General features: G+C 39.6%; 1 protein-coding gene across 2 annotated transcripts in view; it reads left to right on the forward strand.

Moving 5' to 3' along the window:
* GAN (gigaxonin) overlaps window positions 1–11,322 on the forward strand; it is a 29,232-nt gene extending 17,910 nt beyond the window's left edge. For both annotated transcript variants that reach the window (XM_083511313.1, XM_083511314.1), the window contains exons 3-11: window positions 94–444; window positions 1,155–1,372; window positions 2,712–2,833; window positions 4,273–4,385; window positions 4,569–4,718; window positions 5,141–5,277; window positions 6,555–6,683; window positions 8,191–8,300; window positions 9,797–11,322. In XM_083511313.1, coding sequence (XP_083367439.1) covers window positions 94–444; window positions 1,155–1,372; window positions 2,712–2,833; window positions 4,273–4,385; window positions 4,569–4,718; window positions 5,141–5,277; window positions 6,555–6,683; window positions 8,191–8,300; window positions 9,797–9,978 — 1,512 coding nt within the window. In that variant the 3' untranslated portion in view covers window positions 9,979–11,322. The remainder of the gene's footprint in view (window positions 1–93; window positions 445–1,154; window positions 1,373–2,711; window positions 2,834–4,272; window positions 4,386–4,568; window positions 4,719–5,140; window positions 5,278–6,554; window positions 6,684–8,190; window positions 8,301–9,796) is intronic.
* Window positions 11,323–19,007: the final 7,685 nt, after the last annotated feature.

Below are 19,007 nucleotides of genomic sequence, written 5' to 3' on the forward strand. Positions count from 1 at the left end.
AGTTAGTTGCAGTAATGGACACTAGTGCTGCACTTTCATACTTGAAACTGAACTAGTTGTAATTTCCTCTCCTCCAAAATAAACCTTTTGCAGATCAAGCTAAGTGAAGACACCATCCAGGACGTTGTGCAGGCTGCTGATTTATTGCTGCTTACAGACCTGAAAACTCTGTGCTGTGAGTTTCTGGAAGGTTGCATTGCTGCAGAGAACTGTATTGGAATCCGGGACTTTGCACTACACTATTGTCTGCGTCATGTTCATTATCTTGCCTCCGAATATCTGGAAACACACTTCCGGGATGTTAGCAGTACGGAGGAGTTCCTGGAACTGAGTCCTCAGAAAGCAAAAGAAGTGCTGTCCTTGGAGAAGCTGAATGTTGGGAATGAAAGACATGTTTTTGAAGCAGTTATTAGATGGATCTCCCATGACCCTGAGTTAAGAAAGGTACAGAATTTGAAGTTACGTAATGCTGCTTCAGAAAAAATAATCCACACTTCATTGTACTTGAGTGCTTCAAACTGCAATGTATTGTAGGATTTGGGTCCATATTGTAGACTACTGATGTTACCACCGTCATTCTGTCTGTACCCAGACATTCTGCACTAAGAAAAGCTGAATTCTGCAGCATATATAGATTAATCTGGCCAAAGAACTTTACATGTTTTGTTTACATTAATTTCCTTAATTCATTCTTTATTTTACTAATTTGTATAATTCTAGCAATGCTTAGTCATCTTAGAGAAGAGCAAGTTGCTGCATAGTGGACTCCTGTCCTGCCCCAACTATTCAGCTGCCTGAGATTCTGAGATGTAGGAAGGTATTCTTCACTCACTTTCTATCCTATTTTCTCAGCCATAAGCACTATGAACTTGTTTTAAAATGAAAAATTAGATTAAAGGAAGCTGATTTGTGCACCTAGTGCCATATTATGTGCTTCTGCAGAATTGCAAAATAGAGACAGCCCTCCATATTACCGAAATAATGCATATGCTGTAGCATTTTTCATGTCAGTGCTTCCTCTTCCAAGTCAGTATATCCTGGTATTGTATAAGCAGGAATTCTGAGAAATAAGCTTTCCATAAAGCCATATGCTCCTGTGACTGTTTTATGATTCAGCTTGTTTTTTTGCCTGAAATATCTTTCTGCCTCTTCAGGTTCACATGAAGGATGTAATGTCAGCTGTGTGGGTATCTGGGCTAGATGCTACCTACTTGCGTGAGCAAATGATGAATGACCCACTGGTACGGGAGATTGTCAAAGAATGTAGCAACATTCCACTCACTCCGCCACAGCAGGGGGAGGCAATGCTAGCATCTTTTAAACCCAGAGGATACTCAGAGTGCATTGTCACTGTTGGTGGTGAAGAAAGAGTGTAAGTGGCTCAGGCATGCTATTTCAGATCTCAGAAGTGGATGGGGGTTGGAGAGGGATGATACTCGAGTAAGTGTCCTATTGTTGGTTATATTTGAGATTAAGCTGCAAAATTACATTGTGCTTTATTTTTTCTTGTATGCCTTATAACTATGGGTTGTATCCAAAGATGCACTTCCATTTGTGGGAGGTTTCTTCTGTTCACCAAAAGGGCAGTTTTGCGTTTGGACCAAGGTGCTGCACAAGGAAAATAAATAAACCAATTCCAGATATTTTCTTCTGTTGTGCCACCTCTTGCACAAGTGGAAGCATGAAAACTACTCTAAAGCCTACCTGCTACAGTGCCGTGTCCACTTTTATGCAAGTTAATGTGCAAATGTTTGTGCAACAGGGCTAACAGCTATTATCCCTCTGCCCACTGTTCCTTGAATCCTGCCTGTTAGCAGTGTTACCAGTGCAAGGAAACGGGCATTTTTCTTCTGAAGCAAAGGGTTATGTGACTTTGACATGCATACTACAAATACTACCATTTACTTGTTTATAACATCCATTCAACATGAAGAACTTGTAAACTGGCCAAAGACAGAGGTATGTAAGCTGAAAAACATGGAAGGTGACTGACTTATTCAGAGTTCATTTATTTTTACAAATTATTGTCTAAGTCACCAATGTGTGAAGCCCTGTGGAAAACCACCTCCTCAAAACACTAAGAGGGAACAAATCACGTTTTATTTCTATAGGAATACTGCATAACTCATATCTCACCATGCTGGAGTACCAGATAACCTTGCAACCATGTCTACAAAAACTGCCTGCTCACTGTACTTGCATGTACAGTAGCCTAAAAGAGAGAAGGGAAATGTGCAGCTTCTGTGACTTGTTGCTTAGAGGCATTTGTCACTCAACACAAGTGACTAGGCAAGTGTCTCTCTACAAGCCTGGTCTAAACACACGTGCTTGGCAGAATAGAAATGCCAGGCCATAACATCTAGCTCAGTATTGTCTGACAGTGGTCCTCCAGGGTTTCTGACTGCGGACATTCCCAGCCGGGCCTGGAAGTGCCAAGGATTGAACTTGCAACATCTGCGTGCAACCTATGTGCTTTACCACTGAGCTCTAGAGCCTTTCTCCTGACTTGCCTGACCTATTGTGCCATCCTCCTGCCACACACACAAAAAAGGATTTAAGTCTCAAACAAAAGTCAGTATAAAGTATACAAACAGAATGGATGCTTCTACACTGAAGTAGAAACCCAATCTCCTCTGCATTGTTGGGTTCTAATCAAGATTTGCTGTATGGGCAAGGTAGCTGAGTTAATTTATCCTTTTTCTCCTGTTCAGATCCCGGAAACCATCAGCAGTAATGAGGTGTATGTGCCCTCTTTATGATCCTAACAGGCAGCTATGGATAGAACTGGCTCCTTTAAGTACACCTAGGATAAATCATGGTGTGCTTTCAGCAGGTAGGAAAGTTATTTGTTTCTTTAGTAGGAGAATACAAGGCTAAATCTGTTAACTCAGGGGTCAGCAAACTTTTTCAGCAGGGGGCCGATCCACTGTCCCTCCGATCTTGTGGGGGGCCAGACTATATTTGGGGGGGGGGGATGAACAAATTCCTATTCTTCACAAATTACCCAGAGATGCATTTTAAATAAAAGTACACATTCTACTCATGTAAAAACACCAGGCAGGCTCCAAAAATAACCCAGGGATGCATTTTAAATAAAAGGACACATTCTACTCATGTAAAAACACACTGATTCCTGGACTGTCCGCGGGCTGGATTTAGAAGGCGACTGGGCCAGATCTGGCCCCCGGGCCTTAGTTTGCCTACCGATGTGCTAACTGTTTTCAAAGCCAATATTGTTTGTTTGTTTGTTTGTTTGTTTGTTTTGCTTTTTTGATCACAACCTTGGAGAATATTAACCTGTGAAATACTCAAGAAGGTTCTCAAGTATTTTGGAGGACAACCAAAGGGTGGAGACTCAGTTAGAGTCAAGATTGGCGACATATTTGGTAGATCCTGCATCTATCGTTTGTCCCCCCTGCCCCCAAAGCTCAGGGAACTTTCCATGAGAGACAAAGTGTCACCACCAAAAGATAACATTGGCAAAACAACAACCACAACATATGTGTATCAACTTCTTTGGAACTTCCTCATATAGTATATACTGTATACAAATAAAATAAAATTCGACAAACTTGGCAATAGGAAAACTACACTCATTTCAGACTTTCTGCGTTGCATCACATATTCAAGCATCGATAGATTTTGTAAGAAAGAATTTAATCAGTTTAAAACTGGTATCAAAACCCATGGCTTTGAAGTATTCTTATAAGCTTTGAAATGCTGTTCGGTATCTAGTAGAAACTTGTTAAACATGTTATTACAAGAATGTTCTGCTTTAAAACAACTGGAATCTTGCTCTGTGTTATCTCCTAAATGAAAGAATAAAACTGTTCCCAGTATAACATTTTTATTTTTATATGTTCATTGGAATATAATTGCCACAAACTAGTGTTCTAGAATAAATAAAACATCAAGCCATCTTTCACCTGTTGCAATACATATAAGGTATAAAGACTAAGCAGCAAAAAGAAAGAAATATCAACACTGATTTGGACCTGTAACTGCCCTAATTCTGAATACCTGATAAAAGATCATGATGGTCATTTGTGATTATGGCTTCCTGGAACCTCCACGTTCCAAGGCAGTATGAATACTCATTGGTGGAAAGCAACCACAGAAGAGGGCTATGGCCTTCCATGTCCTGTTTGTGGGCATCTGTGGGTGATAGACCTCTGGTCTGATCCAGCTAGGCTCCTAGTTCTCATGAATACCAGCTAGATGTGCCACCAGTGCAACTTGCATTTCCAAATCATTTTGTGGTCTGTTTTTCAGAAGGGTTCCTGTTTGTACTTGGAGGTCAAGATGAAGATAAAGTCACTTTAAACTCTGGAGAAAAGTATGATCCAGATACCAATTCATGGAGTTCTTTACCACCAATGAATGAGGCAAGTCTGCCTTTTTGTTAGCCGTCGCCCCCACCCACCCCAATTTCTGCAGTTTTGTTCTGATCAGATCTTTGGATATCCATTTATGTTGGTTAACAAAAACTAGGATAGTTATTTCTGTTAAATTCTTCAGTTTCTTTTGTAAGTGAATTTAATAAATGCTACTCTACTTATTTCCAATAGGCACGGCACAACTTTGGCTTGGTAGAGATTGATGGAGTGCTATATGTTCTGGGAGGCGAGGATGGAGAACGGGAACTCATCTCTATGGAGTCCTATGACATTTATAATAGGACTTGGACGAAGCAACCGGACTTGACAATGATTAGGAAGGTAGGAACTAAGCAAAAACAGGATGCTATTTTTCAAACTGTTTCTAAACTGCTGCATTTGGTTTAATGTTGCTTGACATTTCTACACTTCTTTCCCGTGTTCCTAAGTTCAGAAAGGTGGCTAAATCTCAAGCTGATACAGAGCAAGGTTGAATTCCAGAGGGCAATCTTGAGCCAGATAATGGCTCAAAACACTTACCTCATCAACCGTTGTATTTTCTGTTTAAATTGCATTAGGAACAGTAAACTTATTATCTGTTGGTTAATGTGTGAGAGAACTCCTTCCCCCCCCCTCCCGAAGTATTTTGATTTTAAAGGGCTCGTGCTTCACTTTATTTGTTTTCTTACTATTATTACTGTCTGACATATACATTAACCAGATGACAAACGGTGCATGATAGTTTTGGATTTTGCTTTTTTAAGATTGGTTGCTATGCGGCTATGAAAAAGAAGATCTATGCAATGGGCGGGGGTTCGTATGGCAAGCTTTTTGAGTCCGTTGAATGTTACGACCCAAGGATCCAGCAGTGGACAGCTATCTGTCCGCTAAAAGAGAGGAGGTTAGTAAATTACTAGTAACCCGTATCATTGCCTTAATCCTGCATACCATCCAGTGCTCCACAGGTGAAAGTAGAGGAATGTATATGTGTTTATAAACCACCCTTATTTCTTGCAGCAAGGATCATTTCCTGAGATGCTACATCTCCCCAATTGCTGAAGGCTCCTCCTCTTTACATGGTCTACATAACTGACCAAAGTATTGTTGTTGATGTTGTTATTGTTGTGGTTATTAATTTAAATTTATATGCTGTCCTTCATCAAAAGACTACAGGGTAGTTTACAACATGGAATGCAAATGAAAGTACATAACATGATAGCTATACAATGTGAAAATCAAAACAATTATATAAATTATTATAATAAGAAATATGTAATAAAATACATCATAAGAACTAATGGATTTCAGAGTGTAAGCTGCAACTCAAAACACTGTCTATTGTTAGGCAGTTATGGTTGCAGATTTTGTCTGTGGGATGTTGTCTTTAGTTTGTGCAGTTGATCGTTCCCTTTTTGGAAAGCTGAATTGCATTTTTGTAAATAATTCTTAGTGTTTAAGTTGCTGCTACCAAGGGAGGAACTTGTTAGGTCTCAGGAGTTACGGTAGGTTTCAGTGGATATGAGATTCATAGACAGATGAACAATGGGGATGGCAAGGCAGCTTAGAAACAAATAGTTATACTTTTCTAAACAATCAATAAACTTACAAGATTAAAATAATGGTGACGAGCAAGTGTGAAAGGCTTGTCAGCTCAGGTAGCTGATGTTGTGGTTTTTACATGTGCGTGATACTGAGATCATACTGTCCTCTTTGGTTTTCATGCCTTCACCTATACAGCATGTATTACAGTGGTACCTTGGGTTACAAACTTAATTCGTTCCGGAGGTCTGTTCTTAACCCAAAACAGTTCTTAAAGTGAGGTGCGTTTTCAGTAATGGTGACTCGCGCTGCTGCCACCGCCGTGCGATTTCCGTTCTCAAACCTGGGGCAAAGTTTGTAACCCGAGGTACTACTTCCGGGTTAGCGAAGTTTGTAACCTGAGGTGTTTGTAACCTGAGGTACCACTGTATTTTCCTTGACTTCATGTTGCTTTTATTTTACGAGTGACGGGGTCTCTCTTTTTTATAGCATATATCTCACTACATTAAGCCATAGTTTGTTTGTTTTAAATCACTCCAAATGTTAGTAGCTCTGTCAAATTCTGCTTAATGTCAAGAGAGCAGGAATTCTGAATTAATCTGGACACCCAAGATTCCTCTTACATCTTTTTTCTTTAAGGTTTGGGGCTGTGGCCTGTGGAGTTGCTTCAGAACTCTATGTCTTCGGTGGAGTGAGAAGTCGTGATGACAATCAATCCAGTGAGATGGTGACGTGTAAATCAGAATTCTATCACGATGAATTTAAAAGGTAACAACTGCTAAGATAGCTCACTAACATGATCTTACAGCCTCTAAAATAGCTGTTGACCTTTTTATCACTTACAGTTTAATTGAATAGTTGTAATGCAACTGCACGTACAGAGGTGCCCTGTAGAGGCTGTCTTTTTCTGAGTCTAGCCCAGCGCAGTCTGCTCTGATTGAGAATTTGTAGAGATGCTGCCAGACTGAGATATTTTCCAACGCTGAGTGTAACCTGATATTATTTAGCTTGAAATTCCAGCCAGGGACTGTCTGCATGCAGTACATGGGCTCCAATGCTGAGTTATGGTCTCTTCCCTTTTGGGAAAAAAATAAAATATATGCCCTGTTGCATGAGTAAATCTAACCCCTGGCATTTTTTTCCAGATAGAATAATAGATTTATTTTTATGAAGTATTAGTGTATGCCAGCCTTGTTTGGTTTTTCATTTAAATCTTAACTTGACCTGTAAGCTGCGTCTGCATAGTTTTCATGAGAACTGGTTGAAAGTTCTTGCTTCTGTGGGTTATGCCTGAAATAATAAGCAAGACTGAATACTTAACAGTGGTGCCATACTAATTGTGTAATGTTAATCTTCCTGTTGTGGGAGCATGTCTGCATTCAATAAATCTTTCTATACATGTGGTTTCACTTGTTTACATCTGTTAACCAGAAGATGGTGCTATTTTACAAGGATGGACTGTTTTTTCGACCTTGCTCTCTCTTTTGTCTTGTTATAACTGTGTGCCAGACAACCATTTTTGTGTCCCTGCTTTCTTCCTATACTGGGACTGCAAGCTGCTCTTTTGTTTGTGCACATCTTTAAAGTTACTCAAGTAACTCTGTGCTCTTAAACACATGCCAGCAAACTTGCTAGATGTGAATACAGCAGAGGAGGAAGAGTGGCTCAACAGTGAGGATTAGAGACATTGCAAGAAATTAATGAATACAAATATTTGAACCATATATTTAGATTTTGAGTTGCTGGTCATACTAGCACAGCATTGTCTGCTCTGACAGGTGGCAGCTCTCAGATGGAGTTGTCATACCACCTGAAATCCTTTCATTTGAAGATGAGATTGCGCCTACGACCTTCAGAATCCACTGAGTAATGAAGCCTCGCATCATGTAAAGGTTGACGTCTGTTAGATAAGATGTTAATATTTGCACTAAAAAAATGGAGCACTGACAAGGGCAGGACACAGGAAACAGTGTACATTTCAGGTACTAATTGTACAAAAGACAGCTTGTATGGACATTTTGACATCCACCTGCTTTATCCAGAAAAGGATTCTGGTATGCATTCAAGACCCAACCTAGATGAGTAGGGAGCTAGGCCTCGAGGTGTAACACAACATCAGGTTAGAAATCCTATTCTTAAGATATCCGTGGACTTTCATTCATTTTCTTGCCCGGGGTGAGTAAATTTGTAAGGCGAATATCTTTGGCATCTGTGTGTCTCTTGGTTGCAAAAGGCCCTCTACAAATTATACTTTAAAGGTTGCCTTTTCTTGCAGGTGGATCTACTTGAATGATCAGAACTTATGCATCCCAGCCAGTTCTTCGTTTGTGTATGGAGCTGTGCCCATTGGGGCTAGTATCTATGTGATTGGGGATCTTGATACAGGTTAGAGTCTAAACAATATATCTTGTGTGGTTTTTCCCCTTTATTGTATGTATTTGTTTCTCAGAGGACATACTGTAAGGCAGAGGGAGCTAATGTGCTCCTCAAGAGTTTGGCTACTTACATTTTTGGAGTACTGATAGTATGAAACTCTTTGGTGATTCCATGTTTAATTCTTTAGTTCTTTTGTAACTTGTTCCACTTGCTTAAAATTAAATCCCACACTTAAAATATATAAGGCAGATTAGGGGAGGAGACTTCATTCATCACATTTCTATCTGAGTGCCTTTTGGAGAGCAACCATGCTAAGTGTTTCACTTTAATGAACATTGTTGATGTGAAATTATAGCTGGGAAAGCAAATTATCTTGTTTTCACTTATTTAAAATAAGTATAACCTAGCTTTCTTTCTTTCTATTCTATCATGCATTTTGTTCTAATAAGCCTGACTTGTTCAGCCAAACTGAGGGTAATTCACTTTTGCCACCGATCCCTGTCTCTTTGAAAAAAGTAGCCATGTTAGTTCACTTCAGTAAAAATGACCATTCTGTGACATCTTAAGTAATTTGTTATGTAATTTGTCACTTGCAGTTCACAAAAGACTCATGTGATAAAGTTGACTCTGGTCAATGAAAACTCATTGCACAATAACACATATTCTGGGATTTGAAAGCACCATGTACTACTTGAATTGCATTTATCTGCCTTGTTCATTTATCTGTTTTGGCCAAGGCCTTTTTTTGTATATTCAGAGCAGTTAATCTTGCCAAAGGATTAGGATATCGGCATTCTCTCATCAGCTTGGCAAGTGAGTCAACATAGGCTCCAAAAACCATCTGTTGGTCATGTTCAGCCTTTACTCATCCATCCAGTGTTTTCCTCACATCTTTAAAAACAGTCACTGAAAACTAGGACATAAAAGGAAATTTTGAAGCCTTCTGCAGTATCACTGCTAAACCACATGTCTGGCTTCTTCCTAAAAGACAAGCCCAAATGTCATCTCAAGAGCCAAAGGTGTCCATTAATGCTGCATTTGTTGCATCTTAGCCTTTTAACATTTTTCTATAAAACCTTTTCAGACCTGTGCTATACAAACTTGAATTGGGGGGGGGTGTTCTTAGGATTTGAATAGTTTATATGTTGCTAGCTCCTGTTCTTAAATGGTCCATCATTGAAATACCACATTCTGTATTCTCAAATATCATTTTACAACTATCTCTTTCTTGGTGTGTTTAGGGCACAGCAAGTAGGGGAGGGGGTTGGGTAAAGGAAATAAATATATCCTCAATCTGCATATTTGCAATAGAGCCTTCCCATATAATAACAGTGTGAGATGCAAAATGCATTCGTTTTTGAACTTGATATTGCTTTGCATTTTTTTTAAGCGAGGGAAACTCAGATCTGCAACAGGTTTCTATTTCGAATTCCACTGATGCTATTGAGTAAATCTTTCCCCATATGCTGTTTAAATCCTAAAGCTAAAAATATATTTCCTAATAGGTACCAATTACGATTATGTTCGAGAATTTAAAAGAAGCACCGGAACTTGGCACCATACGAAGCCACTCTTTCCATCGGATCTTCGCCGTACTGGATGTGCAGCTTTGCGCATAGCAAACTGCAAGCTTTTCCGGCTCCAGCTCCAGCAAGGATTGTTCCGCATCCGTGTTCCTTCTCCTTGAGAGAACTTCAGAAAACAGAGGAGATGGGAATAATTTGAGAGGCACTCCACCATAACAATATATCTTTATACAAAGGAGAAACAAACATCTTGCGGCAGAAACTTAAACTGTATGCTCGGCTTTGGTATGGTATCTGTCCTGTTTTTTTAACTGCTTAAATGCTTAAGCCTCAGCATTTGCTTTGGGGCAAGTCATTGTACATTGAGAAACATGGTTGAGGAGGTATCTTAAGTTCAGTTTATCTAAAGATACTAAACCATGCTATTGAAGCAGTTCCTTTGCTTCAAACCAGGAGGAGTGGATTAAAAAAAAATGAAACCTATTGAAATTGGGACGGTGGGGGAATCAGTAAGGGACATTTTCATCAAGGAGAATTGTTACAAATAACTTTGCTGTGTTGACATTAGATGACATTGATAACACAGGAAATCCTGTATGAAAACCGATCTCACTAGTATGCCAAAAGAGACTGTTAACTCTACTGTGGAGAAAGATGGGCAGTTGCACCTTTTACTTCAAGGCCTTCCTGACAATTTAAGGCCTGTGCCTGAAAGGATAGAATTGTACATATGTCACTTTTCCGTGTGTTTTCACTCCTAAGAATCTTTTTAAAAACATACCAGTATGTTTAAAATGGACTAAACTGAGCTAAAGATTTCAGTACAGTAGAGAACTGAGAGTGACACAGATTTTTTTGTAAATCTTGTGTACGTCAAATGATCTAAAATGGTGTGTCATATGTGGACCAGCACAAAGCCACATGCTGCAGTAGCCACTCACTTGAAAAACAGTGAGTGAGGTTGGGTGGTGGGTGGGTGAAGGCTGGGTTTTCCGGAATTGCCATGCTATTACTATCAGCCAGTTTACGCAGCACACAAATCTGATTCTGATTCTTTCTTTTTTAAAAAAAAGAGAAATACAATAAGGAGTGTTTTTCCAAACAACTTGAAAGTTGCTGCAGGTTTACAGGGCTGAAAACTTTAATACCTATACTAGTGCAAAAAGTGAGGAATGTAAAAGACTGATTTTTAACTTGTGGGGAGGGTGGGAGTGGAACTATTAAACAGTAATACATTTCAGACTTGCTCTGGAGAATTATATTGGGATCAAAAGCTGGTGTACAAATGACCTATTTCTAAGATATAGTCTTACTGAGTACTGTTGAACTTTAGAGTGCAGTTATAGTGAAGTATTTTTTTCTGGGTTTTTTTGTAACTTTTTGCTCACAAATAATAATATTTAATTGATAGCAATTTTTTGCTGGTAGAACACTGTTTACCTCACTACTGAAACTTTATTTTGTTACTTTGTTAGTGAAACACAATAATTTAAAAAAAGAAGAAATGGAAAAGGGCACAGTCTTGCACTACAACCTTTGCAAACTATATCCTTATAAGATTTAGTGCTTTCCACTTTGGAAAGTTGTAGGACCTCAGTTGTGCCTGTTGCACTCCAGTGTTGCAGGGCCAGATGTTGCTCTTGTTTATGCTACCATAAACCCAGAGGGGTGCCTGTTGTCTTAGAAGGTAACACTGAAAGAGAAGTGACAACTAGTACCACGCAACAATGCTGTATTAATACTGTTAGAAGAGACACTCCAGAATCTAGGAAGTTTTGACAAGAGTAAGCACATTTTAAGCCTCATTTAGTTCAAGGGAAGAGATTTGCCACGCAATTTTGTGCATGTCTACTGTGAAATAAGTCCCATTAAGTTCAGTAGGTCTTGCTCTTCAGTAACTGTGTTTAAAATTGCAGCCTTAAGCACATGCTCAACATGTCCACTGTATGTTAGCTTGATCATGGCATTCATTCTTAATAAGATAGGTCAATCATGTCACACTTACACAAAGTGTGTATTCTATGCATTTGTGCCATTGGGGATACAATTCAGAAATTGAAGTATCAGAATTCTGACTCTGCTCAGAGGTTACAATCCAGAATAACATTTGGCTTGACTCATGCAAGCAATGGAACCACAACTCTGCCCCACTCCCCAAACAGTGGGAGCTGAGAGATGCTTCTAAGTTCATTCATATAATACTATAAACTATTTTCTCGTCAACTTCAAAAGTTTTGCAGAAAATCCAAAGGCTGCAATTCTCAAGTAATCCACCCTATTTTACAGTCTCCCAAGTTCCCCTCTCAGCTACTTATTCCTTACAGGCAGCTATTCCCCATCCCGTTATGCTTTGTGCTTTTGTGTTGAGGGATTCTTCACATATTTTCAGGCAGAACAAAGGACTAGTGAGGGATAATCTTGAGTTGCTTATGATCCTATTGGGGTGGCAGCATAGGGAACTTACCAGATAGTTTCCAACTGAACCCTTACTTGTGTGTTGTCCTCCCTTTGGCGTTAACTGAGATGCACTCCAGTCTAAACTTCTAGACCAAAGAAGACCAGTTTATGTACAAAAGTAAGAGGGAGGCAACTGACAAAAGGGGGAGATGTGTGTATTGTTTGCTTAGCTTGTGAGAAGCTGGTTCATTAGAGGTGATTATGAGTTTCATTCATATGCTCTTTCGGGTGGAGTTTTTGGTGTGTTTGCAGCTCTGCCCTCTTAAATTTGCTTGTCCCTTTGGAAGTTAACAACTGGGAAGAGCGTAGGAGTGGCCAAACCACCCCAAGGAGCCTTTCCTTTCCAAGGCCCAAGGCTGCCTGTTTCGCCAAGTAGCAGGGAACATCCTAATTCAGCCTTCCCTAATCCAGTGCCATCCTCGCAACTGTTTTGACATACACTCCCATCATCCTTGACTAGCTGCCACAGGCTGATGTTTGAAAGTTTAAAAATCTGGAGGGCACCAGGTTGGAAAGGGTTGCTAATTGTTCGGAGAGGCTGTCCTTGCCCTGTCCGTGTTTATAATAGTGAAATTCTAGTGTACGTTACTAAGGAACAAAATTCCATACGGTGAATCTAATGATGTTGTGAGGAGCAATCTTATTTTGATTTCGCTAACATTTCAGAGAGTGTTGGTTTTCTTTTAAAAATAAAAAATAAATGCAAGGTTCTTGGTGAAAGAGAAACTGAAAACATAATTTATAATGTATTCCTAAGGAGGATATCTTAGTCTTCTTGTTTGTGAGCTGCTGCACAGGAAATATTTAGGGTGAGATGCTGCTACTGCTATGTATTGCATTGTTAAAGCACACTTAATTGCAGAATACAGTCACTTAAACCAGCGTTGACAAAAAGCTGTTGGGTACATGTAGTTGAACAGAGGGGCAGCGTCTGATTGGGAAGTGACTAGTAATGAGTTGCATACACAGGTACTGTATTGACAGTCACTGCAGAGCAATGAAGTCAGTGCAATTTTAGGTACCTAATATTTGGTTTTGAGCTTTTCTAGAGGAACTTGCAGCTGATGAGTTAGTACAGTAGGACTAACTGGTCTCATTTGCCAGCCTTGGGATCCTACAGTTAGCTACACAAGGAAAAGCTTCTCTGTCTACCATCATGGCCATGTCTATAGAACCATTTTGCCAACTTGGATCTTGGAGCCAAACTAGATGTTGTGACAGCAGACCTGTGTGTTGGAATTGGATTGCTGCCTCATAAAGCAGTGTTGTAGCAGCAACTTAAAACTGGTGGGATCGAGGGCGGAAAGTAACCTGTCCCCACCTTTTCTCCCTTCTATCATCTCTCTCTCTCTCTCTCTCTCTCTCTCTCTCTCTCTCTCTCTCTCTCTCTATTTCTCCTAGGGAGAAGCAATTTCAAGGAGAAAGGCATTGGAAAAGGGGTTGGTTTTCTACTTGTGGCACTACCATTTCTAGTTTTGGTCCTTTAAGACTAGGGTGCAGGTTCTGTTTATTCCACTGGACCCTGCACAGAATAATATCCACTCCTTGGTTTTGAGTTTAGCATATGTTGCCTGCACTACCAATGATGGCTTGATCTGTGGCTTTGGTTGCATAGCAACTATTTATGCTTCATTTTGATTGTGAAGTAAGCCTTAGTTAGTATCGTGCAATAGGTGTGCTTCTGGATGTAAATCAAAACTACTTGTTTATCTTATGCAAGCTCTGTTTTATGTTCAGTTTGGAAAGAGCAATCAAAGCCTGTTGAAAGTCTGATTGGAATCACCTCTGAGATCCTGGTTTAAAATACAGTTATAATCAATTTTATCGTCACAATTTTTAAAGTTAAGTGGAGAGAATATGAGCCACATTCTGCAAAGAATGGGGTGTATATCAGAATCCTTAAAGAGACAGCCAGTGGTAGAAATAGGAATATTCATTTGTTACCGTTTCTGTCCTCAATACCTGTCAATATAAAGCTTCTGAAAGCATGGAGCCTACATTTGTTGCACATAATGCAGTATGCAATAACAAAAATAAGTGCCAAGAGTTCTCTTTCTACGCAGGTATTGTGGATCTCATCCGTTAGAGCACAGGGATGTTTAAGACCTTGAGCTGCAAAAAGAATGGTGGAATTCTTTAGTAAAGAAACTTTGCACATCTTAGAACTGTTCAAATCAAAGTTCTGCAGGGCCTTATTATTTTGTCTTAATTTATACTCCAAAACTGCCTCAGAAAACATCGCTGCCTGTAGGGCATATGGGCACGCTACTGCCTCATTGGTATTCTAGTGCCATGCATTTAAATAGTAAATGGCAGCTGACCATTTTTATTTTTAACTTCGTATAAATATTGTAAAGTGTGAACTTGATCCATTCCCTGTGGGTGTATTTGGACTCGTGGGAAGGCATCATCATAGGTCTCATTGCAGCCTCCTTCTCACCATCTCCTTTCCATGTGCTCTGCAGCATGCCAGCAATTGCTCTTAACAAGAGCTTGTTACTCACAATGAGTATTTCATGGCCAGGGCCCTTAGAAGAAGAGAGACGTGGCTGGATGTGTATGTGAGAGCTGCATACAGGACTCTCATTGCAAGTTATGGCTGAGAGCAGCAGTCCACATACCCCAAGGAAGAGTGAAAAAGAAGAGAGTCCTTTGTTGATCCCCATGTCAGTCCCCTCCTGAATCTGCAGCTCTTTCCACTGAGCAACAGATCATGTCTAGTGCAATTTATTTTAACTGATTTTGCTTACAGAAGGAGAGTTGCACATCTCAGGTTCTGTAACCCTAAATGTGAGTTACCATAATGGGGCAAGAAGTACTGATCAACTATAAGATTCATGGACCTCATGATGAGTATACATCATTGTGCTTCTCCCCTGGCCTGATTGTTAGACATTAAAAATGCTTCCGAAGCGTTCTGGCATATTTGGAGATGGGGTCGTGTCTTGTTTTTATTTATTTTATTTATTTATTGGCCTTGGTTTTCCACTGCAATATCAGTGGGAGCAGAAATGAGGAACTGAAAAGAACTGCAATTTGTTCTTAATCCTAAATTAAGGAACTGAAAAGAACTGCAATTTGTTCTTAATCCTAAATTAGCCTGTTATTAACTTGTTAACATTATGAAATTGACAACATTTAAAATAGTTTTGAGGTATTTTTCTTCTAAAGAAGCCTCAATAGTAAACAGGAAGTTAGGATTTTTAACTGTTACTTAACTTATTTTATCAAGTGCTCTATATCCAACTGTAAGGGACAGGTGTAAAAGTGCCAGATGGATCTGTTGTCTGGTTGCTTAAATTTCAAATGTTTTACTTGCTGTGGGTGCAGTCCAGAGTCATTAAAGTCGGTCTTCCATTTGACCATCAACTTGATATGCATAGGATTTTAATGTTGTGGTCTTTGCCTTCTTATTGTAAAATCATACTAACTGATTTTAAAGTCTTGGTTGGTTTTGAAAGTTTGTTAACTAGGAATGAAAGTGTAGCTGTCCCTTCTGAGTCCATACCTAATGTACACTAGATTCTCCAAATAAAACATTCCTCATGCTCTTTGTTAGAATTCACCATTTTAATATTGCTTTGGCTGATGTAACTATTTAGTGTGTTTGAATCACCCGGGACAAACTAGGCAATGCCAATTATCATTGGCATTTAACGCTGCAATCCCATACGCCCTTACCGGGGAGTAAGCTCCGTTGAACACTGTGGGGCTTACACCTGAGTTGACATGCACAGAATTGCACTGTAAGTATTCTTGCTGGATAGTTAATGTGTTAAGTGGGTATTTCTCTATAGGCGGCCTGTGGGTTCCCTTTAATACTCTTAGTAACACAAAAAGGAACAGTTACTTAGTTTAACAGGAAGAAGATTGAAGAGTGGCATTTTTTTTTCTGTTATTTCTTTAGAAGCTAGCAGAAGGTCCATCATTACAGTGGTGGTGTGTGTGTGGAAGTGGGCTTTGCATATTCCAAAGGGTGCAGAGCACATAGATGTTGAATCCTGCCAGGAATACAGTGTGCAGGACACCCAGAAGAGAGGTTTTGGTGTTACTGTGCCATTATCCCCAAGTGAAGAGGCCAATCCTCTTCTACTTCTCTGTTCCAGCTGCCATCCAGACCCTCTGAGTCTCCATCACTTACCAACCCCTCTGCAAAAAAAGGGGAGAGGGCAAGACCCCTTCCATTTCCATTAACCCAGTTGTGTTATATCTAGTTTGTTAATCACCTGAAACTAAAAAGTGGTTGGATATAACTCAATAAGCTGAAAAGCTATAGTTAGCTGTACAGTGTAAAAATGAAATTCAGCATTCTGCTCCATATCATGTTTTGACTTCAACTGCACTGAAGTAAAAATTACTAGTGTTATGTCATAGCTTGAATTTTTACTATTAACTATAGCAAAATAAAACAACCAACAGGCTAAAGCAGGAATTTCCAGCCTTTGCTTCTCAGGAAAAGCAGAACGATGGCTTAACATGTGTGCAAAGACAACCTTTGCTTACCCTGTGTGGTCCAATCAGTTGTGTTTTTGTTCTGCTTGATACCAAGAGCCTTGTTCTATTCTTTAAAGGTGCTATTTTGACATAACTATTGAATTCTTTAACACTGTGCTTGAAAAAATCAAATTGATCCTTTACTTGAATGTTAGCTATCAATTGATGGTGAGTGGTGGCTCCTTTGTTCTTTCTTAGTTGAGGTCAGGGAAATTGTCCATATTTAAGGTACAACTTTTCTCTGTGAACAGCCTGTATACTGTCCATACTTACACCCTTCATGAAATAAAATAACTGCCCTTCACTGAACAATAGGCTTTTTTATCTAAGTATTGCTGTAAAATGTTGAAGTGTTCAATTTACATGGGGACTCTTTCCTCATGTATCTCATTCCTGTGAAATAGTTTTCTTGAGTTGCATCCAGTTCCCAGGAGGTGTCAGATAAGTAGGAAACATTTACCTGATTGATTCTTTTTTTAAAAAGTTACTTTGAATGCACTGTACCTTCCTCTTGTAGACTTTTAAGAAGTCCTATACCATTTCACTAACTATTAATCATGGAAAGCTAAGCTGCCCATCCCCAAATACAGTGAAGGTAGGATATTAAAGAGAGGCAAATTGAAAGTTTGTCAAGTTTTCTGAACTTAATCAATGGGGGAAGGAACATGCCCAGAGCAGTTTCAGACAGGTTGATTTTTGGTGGCAAAATTATTCCCCACCTGCTTCCCCCTGTTTGCATAATGGCCCCACTCTGAATTGAAGCCAACTGCGGCTGCTGTTCTTAAAAAGGAGAAAGGGCAGGCCAACAATGACTTGTCTCTTTTGGAGGAAGTTGAGTGGAATTTGTGCCTGTTATGCCTAGTTGAGGAAGAGGGAGGCTTTTGTAGAGGTAAGATAAAAGCAGGCAGCAATACTTTAGGTTCTCTTCCCAATTTTGGTGACAATGGAGAAATATGAATATAATCTTCCATGCCATTTATGATCTCCCTGGGTAGGCTTGGTGTGGGGAAAACCTTTCAGTCATTCATTATTATTATTTTTAACCAGATGTTATAACCATTGGGGTGAAAAACACAATACAGTTAAATCAATTGCTTCTTTGTCCTCAGGTTGTCCTTGCAATTTCACTGCATCAAGGCAAGGCTGCTATTTTAGTAACTTTCTTATCATTGCCTGATAAGGGAGAGAAAGAAAAAGAACGTAACATGGATCAATAATTTGTTCATGTGTTCTGAACCCTCTTAGTGGAGCCTCTCATTTATTGACACCTCTCTGACTAAGTTTTTTGTTTTGTTTTTGCACTGGGATTTGAAACTTTGTTTTTATCAATAATAATTATAGTTTGTCTTCTTCAAGCACAGATCCATTCCTGGCTGCCGCAGGAAACCCCACCAGGTGGAGGCTGCTTCATATTTTGGCAGGATGTTTCCCATCAGATCTGTATTTCTTCAGTGTAGGCTTGGTTTGCTCTATGCCAGGGGTAGGCAATCGCCTTCTAAATCTGGCCCGCAGACGGTCCGGGAATCAGCATGTTTTTACATGAGTAGAATGTGTCCTTTCATTTAAAATGCATCTCTGGGTTATTTGTGGGGCATAGGAATTCGTTCATATTTTTTTTCAAAACTTGGTCCGGCCCACCACATGGTCTGAGGGACAGTGGAGCGGCCCACGGCCAAAAAAGGTTGCTGACTCCTGCTCTATGCTGTAAGGCTGCCTGCTATTCTGAGCTACACATTTGCATCCATCCAACCATTGGATACAAAAATGAAATGTCCTCAGACTTTTCTAGTATTCAGGATGTCATAGCAAAAAGACAGATTGTGTGGTTTAATTTTTTTATAGAGAATATGGGCCCAATTTAATGATAAATACATACATGTAACAAATCTCCGATAGATCTCCACCGTCACCCATTTTCAGGGAAAAAAGTTTTGGTGGGGCTTAACATCTTCCCTACCTACCACTTATCTGCCCTTCCAATTCTCCTCTCCGCCAGGCAGCTGTGTATTTGGGGGGGGTATTGAGTGTCTGTTGCATTTGTTTTAAATGCAGCATCTAATTCAACCCTCTCTTTTCCAGTTGGAACTTAAGATGTTTATTCAACTTTAGAAAGACCTACTTACATTATCTTTATAAGCTAATGCCAACTTATAGCATATTCAGGTAAATCTCTTTTTTCCTATACAAATCCATAGTGGGCAAAACTATGACAAGAACTGTATGCAAGAGGAAGTTAATA

The sequence above is a fragment of the Podarcis liolepis genome (assembly GCF_965112155.1).
Source record: "Podarcis liolepis genome assembly, chromosome: 7".
Classification (NCBI taxonomy): Eukaryota; Metazoa; Chordata; class Lepidosauria; order Squamata; family Lacertidae; genus Podarcis; species Podarcis liolepis.